The 7,201-nt window shown below is 27.1% G+C and overlaps 1 protein-coding gene across 2 annotated transcripts; it reads right to left on the reverse strand.

Annotated features, from left to right (window-relative positions):
* Window positions 1-382: 382 nt before the first annotated feature.
* LOC114379864 (E3 ubiquitin-protein ligase RMA1H1-like) lies at window positions 383-3,418 on the reverse strand. Of its 2 annotated transcripts, XM_028338654.1 has the most exons (3): window positions 3,250-3,418; window positions 3,023-3,076; window positions 383-1,334 (listed from the first exon to the last, which is right to left on the reverse strand). In XM_028338654.1, the coding sequence occupies exon 3, from the start codon at window positions 1,286-1,288 to the stop codon at window positions 578-580; it is 711 nt and encodes a 236-aa protein (XP_028194455.1). In that variant the 5' UTR covers window positions 1,289-1,334; window positions 3,023-3,076; window positions 3,250-3,418; the 3' UTR covers window positions 383-577. The 2 variants fall into 2 exon arrangements, with proteins under 2 accessions (XP_028194455.1, XP_028194456.1); XM_028338655.1 differs by lacking the exon at window positions 3,023-3,076.
* Window positions 3,419-7,201: the final 3,783 nt, after the last annotated feature.

Here is a 7,201-nt window from a genome sequence, read left to right on the forward strand (position 1 = left end):
TGTACTGACACTACTGACAATGACTTATTTATAAGGCGAGTTGAGGCGAAATGTGTAGAGTCCAAAGCCTCTATTGAAAAGTTTTTACCTATTTAGAAGAAATTCGTTATTAGTTTACTCGCCAAGTTATGATTCCTTGTTCCAGGGTGTATTGATTATTGAATTCACCTTCCAACTAAACCACCTGCTATAAACTTCAATCCAATTACTCTTCATGGAGTTCAGTGGATTGTTCTAGTGTAGTACCGTCTGGAATACCAAGTTATACTACCATCTATTCTCTCATATGTATAACTCTACTCCCGCAGAATTTTTACAATTAGCAAAGAAATGGGATAAGAAAAGAAAAAAGTGTGGGATAAGATGAACAATGTGATGTATAGAGACAGAAAAAAAATGTTCTAAAAATGGTATAAGAATATCATTATTCATTTCATATAGCTCGTAGAGAGATTGGTAATTTACACATAACTCAGCATTAATTTGCAGCTACTCTAACATAGAATACATCTGGATCATGAATGAACGTATTCTAAGTACGGATGTACTATAACTAAGGATGAAAACGAAATAGCAATCAGAATAAGAGCAGACACAAAACTAGGCAGCAAAGGAGGAAACAACTTATTCTGCTGAGTGATTTATCAACTTGCATTAAATGTCTTCTCATTCTTGGGTTACTGGTCCCCGAAAGATTGGCATATGTATGGAGGTTTGACACGTGGTTACCAAATACCCTTGCATATATCATCTCTCCAAAGATTCCAAATGTGTTGTCTATTGAACCACTTGTTCTAATCATAGGTGAGGTGTAACCGCTTGGAATCGAGTTGAATTGTTGAGGATGATAAGGATTACTATAGGGATGGTAACTTTGAGAAATCGGTTGGGAAACACTTCTAATGTTAAGTGTTCTGGGACCATGAGGTCTTTGTGGTATGACAGTCCCTACTTGATGTGGCTTCCCTTTAGAAGGTATTGTGGTTTGGCCGCGGCCGTATAATGGAACAAGGGAGGATTGAGAAACTTCTGATTTGCATACAGGACATTGTGGCTTCTGTTGCTCTTCATTATCCAAAGAGGTGCTTTGAAAATGAAGCCATTTATATATGCAGGGCCAGCAATAAAGATGACCACAAAGTGTCACCACTGGATCTTGAACACACTCCAGGCAGATGTTGCAGTCAAAGCTACCAGAGGCATTTCTACCAGAATCTGCAATGATTTCACTGGAAGATTTCCAATTTCCTTTTTGGTGCACACTCTCCTCGAAGTGATCTAAGGCCATTTTTTCCTTTTAGTTTTACAGTATGTTCTCTTACAAGTACCTGAACCTGAAATGCACAAGTATGAATTATGAGTGTCTCTTAAGTGATTGCAGATTAGTTCATAGTTTTCATAAATGAGTTTTGTTAGTACGAGAGGGTTTAAATTTTACAAACCACTCAAAATTAAAGGTTCAAATAAAAAATGTCAACCTTCTATGGTACAATTATTTTCCTTGTGGCTTGTGGCTGAGCATGATGGTTTGGCAAAGCAATTTAAGTCAGTAGATACCATGGACCAAAAATATATCTACTTAAAGCCATCCCCACATCTATGGTATACTCAATGTTTCTCAAAATTAGTGAATGTGGAATATGTAAATGGAAAAGACACAAAATTAAGCGACATATCAACCAACCAAATGAAGTGCAGTGTTTTAATAAATGGTTACTTGGTTAGCCATATTTAGTTATAAATTTCCACAAAAATAATTAGTATTTGTAATAAAAAAATCCAAGTTTGGGAACCAACCAAAAGGTTTACACCATGATATTGGAGTAGCAAGTAGCAACCACATCCACAGAAATTTGGAAAGTACCTTCTATATGATAATTATTTTCAACTACCTAGGCATTGCTCAGTTGGTTGGTTAGGGTGGGATCGACTTTGGCTAGAGTTGATAAGTTCAAGTTATGGGTGGCAACCACTCCTTATAACTACCAAAAATATGTTCAGAGTTCTAGTTTTCAAAAAGTTAAATTTACATAGCTATATTTTAATGCCAGAGTGTGTCAAATGCCAAATTTGGGAAGAACCAACCCATTTAACTCTCCAACCACTTTTTTCCCATAAATTGCAAAAAAAAATACATGGAGAATAGCTTTAATCACAGGCCTTACTGTGTATACAAAGTCGGTGGGGCAACTATAATTATTCTATTTTTATTTATCTTCATGTGATTAAATAACATAACATGGTTATGTCGGAGAAAGAAGTAAACAATTTATATTTGATTTTTATCAATTAAGAACTCACCACCATTGTTTGTACTGCACCCTAATTATATTTCTGAAAAATTGTATTTATCTCTCTACAACTAACCATATCACAGTGTCCAAATCCGTTAAAAATAACTCTGCATTTAATCTCTAATCCTCTCTTTGGGGAAAAAAAGGTTTCTGGTAAAAAAGATTACAAGACTACAATCACTTGTTGCCAATGATTGCAAGAAAAATGACAATGACAGTTACAGACATTTTGCAAGTCAATTGCATAATATCTCTCAAAGCAAAAGACAAATTGGAAAAACAAAGAAAGCAATATCCACAATCTCAGGGATATCATGCATCATGCAGATCATGTTATCATGTACAAGAGGGAAAATACAAAAGCTTCTGATATCCATCATCAATCACCAAATCACTTTTTGCAGGAACTAGAAATTAAGAGCATGTTCTATTCCCTTCTCACTTTTTTATTTTAAAAACTATTTTTCTAAAATAATTTAACACTACATAAATTTTAGTAGAAACTAAAATCAGTTTTTATAAAACATAAATCAAGCACAGCCTAAACAATTTTCTTTCTAGATCTGTCGTGAGAGAAAACAAGATTCAACCACCTATGAACTATGGAATATGGTGGCGTGTGTAAGTGTTGAACATAATAAAGTGAGATGCAAAAGGTGTTTATTTCCATCTATTAGACACATAGAAATCAGGATCTCAATTATCAACACGAGTATTGATGAAGTTACCTTATCAGTTTCCGTGCGTAAAGTTAAAGCGCGTCCATTAAAGACCAAGCAATTCTTCACCAAAAAAAAACATTTTTTATTGAAAATTTCAACACCCAGATGAACATAAGAGGCTAAGCATAAATAAAGAAGGCGAGTTAAGGAAAACAAAAACGAAACTGCATGCCCCATGTCTTGACATCACATCCTATGAAGAGAGAGAGAGAGAGAAAGGTTTGAATACTTACAGATGAAAAGACAAGGGAATCAGTTTGTGTTTGGAGGGTGCAACTACTATAGCAAGCCGTGAGAATATTTGGAAGCTCAATAGAAAAGAAGGAAAGTTGCGTAGAAGGGTAGAGACAGATGAAGAGAAGGAAGAAGAACAAGAAATGATGGAGTACGAGGGAAAGAAGAGTTGGGAGAATGAGATTTTATAATAGAATAATAATTATTAACTTAAATTAATTGTGGTTAAGGTATGAATTCGTCGGGGAAAAGGCGATAAATGAATGTGATAAATCTTATGATAACAAAAGTAAATATAAAGTTTTGTATATGGATTATTTTATCATACATATACTTTTTTTCTCTTTTCATATTTCTATCTGTCATTTCCCATGACAGTTATTTTCGTATATCAAATTGTCTTATATTACTCATTACTCAGGAATTGAAATTAAAAATTGTTTATCATCGGCACACTTAATACCTATTTAACAAACTAATCGACTATAAAAACTTATATATATATATATATATATATATATATATATATATATATATATATATATATATATATATATATATATATATATTATCTTTAAAATTCAAATATGCTTCTAACTTGCATTTGAGATATCATCTTATATTTTAAAAATCAACTAAATGATTTAATTTACATTTTAATCTCTTTTCATCTATAATTTTCAAAATCTTTAGTTTCAACTTTAATTTGAATATTTTAAAAAAATCAATAACTAATAATAATAATAATAATTTATCACAATAAAAATGATTTATCATAAATTTAAAATATAATTTATATATTCAAAATATTTATTTATTAAAAAATTTAATTATAATATAATTTATATATTTAAAATATTTTTTATCATAAAATAAATATATATCATGCCAATGCACGAGCTAAACTATTAGTTATAAGTAAAGTGTCTAGTTGACCTTTAAAAAAAGTGTCATAATTAGGAATTAATCTGCCTCTAAAAAAAAGAAATTAATCTGCATATAATTTAAGGTACTAGTAAAATTTTGTTCGACAAAACCTTATTTAAGGATGCAATTAGAAATTAATTTTTTATCAATATGTTTAAAATTTTCAACAATTCTTTAATGATACTTAATTTTGCTGGTTGTACACCCATTTATGAAAAAACCATTAATGATACAGCGCATCTAATGCCCTTCAATTTAAACCACTGTTCCACTAGGTTTTCTAGTAATAAAAAGATCTATGAATAATTTCTACGAGTTCCTCAATTTAAATTTTAGAGTAAAATCGGTTTTTATCTCTCTAAAATTTGTAAAATATAAAAAAATCTTGTTTTGATTTTTCGATTTTGACATGTATCATTTTTTATTCTATAATCGGTATCCAAACTAGTTTATGTCTCTTAATAAAGTATTATCTAAAGTTTAAATCACTTGAAAAATTAAAGTGATATATTTTAAAATTATAAAAACCAAAAATAAATAATTTTAAAAAAACTAAAATAAAACTTGACAAATTCTTGAGGACCAAATATTTAATCCTGAATTTTGTTATCATTACTGAACCTTAAAAACATTCTTAAATTTAATTTTTTACTGTATTCTTTTCAATATGTTATCTACAAAAATTTATCATTGATTTATAAAATATAATTATTTATTTTAAAATACTTTTTTACTGTATTATTTATTTTAAAATATAATTATTTATAAAATAATTAAATTAAATTTTTAAAATAAAAAGAGAAATTTTAATCAACACTCGTATTCCCTTCCGGAATGGATAACCTTCCTGACGTGGCGCCACATAGAACATAGGTCGCACTCTGCACGAGGCAAGTCTTTTTCTACTTTTCTAATAATTTTAAACATTAATATTTAACATTTTCTTTATACCTTTTTAATTTGAAATATACAAAAGGTATTAAGTTTTAAAAAATAATTTATTCTATTCTTGCTTCTATTATTTACAACTTAATAAGGTAAAAAAAATTACAAATAGGAGTAATACTTTTTTTCGGAAGTACAAGCATTTTACCTCCTTGAAGAAAAACATAGCTCATAAATTTATATTAGTTGTTATTTTTCGTTTATTTCTCTTTTTAAAATTAATCTTCTGAGTTTTGAATTTTAAATAATGAATAGATTTAAATTTTTTAACATGTTTTTAATGTATGTTTAATTTTCAATTAGAGAAAATGTAAAAAAAATGGTAAAATTTATACTAAAGATTTTATATGCTAACGATGAATGAGTAAATTAATCATAAATGAGTACTAATGGGTTAGTAAATATTATAAATATAATGTTCAATAGTATACTTCATTAAGGAAAATCATTATACAATCTCATTTAACTAGTGTTATTTTTTTTTAGGATAACTAGTGTAATATTAGAGTGCACATTTTTTTAAGTAAATTAAATTTAAAATAACAATAAATTGCGCGCGTTGGTTTATGTATTATTGTTTTATTTTTATTTTATGTACTCTTATATTTATTGGAGAAAAGTGTCATTTTTATTTTCAATTCAAGAAATTTTGTCAATTTTATGTTTGTTACCACCTACGAATATAGACAAAAGTGTCGCTTTCTCTGTTTGCAATTGCTGACAATATTTTATTGATCAGTAGCCGCTCGACACATTTGCTCAACATATCTAAGTCTATGGAAACCTAGGTTTGAAGTTATAGTTTGTCTTTATATCTTTTTAATCTTTTAAATTTTGTGATATTTTTAATTTTTGTCTCTTAAATAAAATTTTATTCTTTTTAATTCTTTAAATTCATCCAATATTATTTTAGTTCTTTAATATTAGATTTGCTTAGATCGAATCAAACTGTTGATAGATCGTTAAACAAATTTATAAAAAATAACAATGTTAAATCATAAATCACAAAAACAAAAAATCTTAAAAATCACGTATTTTTTTATTTTGTTTGGTTTGGTTTTCATATCTTGTTATAAAAAAATTAAACAAAATGAAATAAATTGTATATTATAATTATATTAATGTTTATTATGGTAATTAATAATAAGTACTAAATAATTTATATTTTTCATTTGTTTTATCATCATGCATATTTTACTTTCATGTATTAAAAAAAGATATATTAGTATTTTTAAAAATTGTTAATAAAGTGATATGTTGCAAAAAGGGTTCATGATATCATTTTATATTAATGATAAATAGAAGTAAAAATAATTATTTTTAACTAAAGTATGTTAAACAAGATTTAATATAAAAAAATCATTTTTTATATAATATACTATAATTAAGTTTAGTTGATGAATTTTAAATTATGATAATAGATTAAAAAATAAAAAATCATAACATTGAACCAAACCAAACTACAAAAATTGGTTTAGTTTGAATTTGATGTTATATTTAAAACAAATCAAATCAAACAAACATCTTTTTTGTATGTTTTGTTTGAATGATTTTGTTTATCTAACAATTAAACTAACCTGGACTGCGAACATCCCTAGCATTTTGAAGGATTAAAAATATGTTATTTTTAATTCCTCAAAGAGACTAAACATAATATTTTGCAAATTTAGAGACTAAAAAAGAGTAAATTTTTAATTGGGAGATCAAAACCAAAAGTTTTGCAAATTTAAGGAAATAAAAATATATTTAAGTCTTACCGTATTAAAAAAAAGATTTTTGGAATCATAATTAGGAATAAAACTTTATTCCAAAATGGGTTGATTTAGAAGGAAGATAATTAATTGGGTGTTAAATATGAAATCTCTAATGCTTATTAGTTAAAAAAATATTAAAAATTATTTTTGAAAAAAAACAATTTAGAAATAACTCATTTTGGTGCTTGATACTCCTTCATATCTTTCATAATTTCTAGATTTTTATCTTCTTTTATTTATTTTTTTTGTTTTCAAAGTTTAGAATAATATCAATTACTCTTTTATTAATTATATCCTTAATTTTAACATAATCTTTAATTAATTT

This window comes from Glycine soja, chromosome 12, assembly GCF_004193775.1.
Source record: "Glycine soja cultivar W05 chromosome 12, ASM419377v2, whole genome shotgun sequence".
Classification (NCBI taxonomy): Eukaryota; Viridiplantae; Streptophyta; class Magnoliopsida; order Fabales; family Fabaceae; genus Glycine; species Glycine soja.

Excerpts from the sequence above, each read along its gene's own strand:
- LOC114379864 (XM_028338655.1), bottom strand. The coding sequence starts at position 1,288 with ATGGCCTTAGATCACTTCGAGGAGAGTGTGCACCAAAAAGGAAATTGG.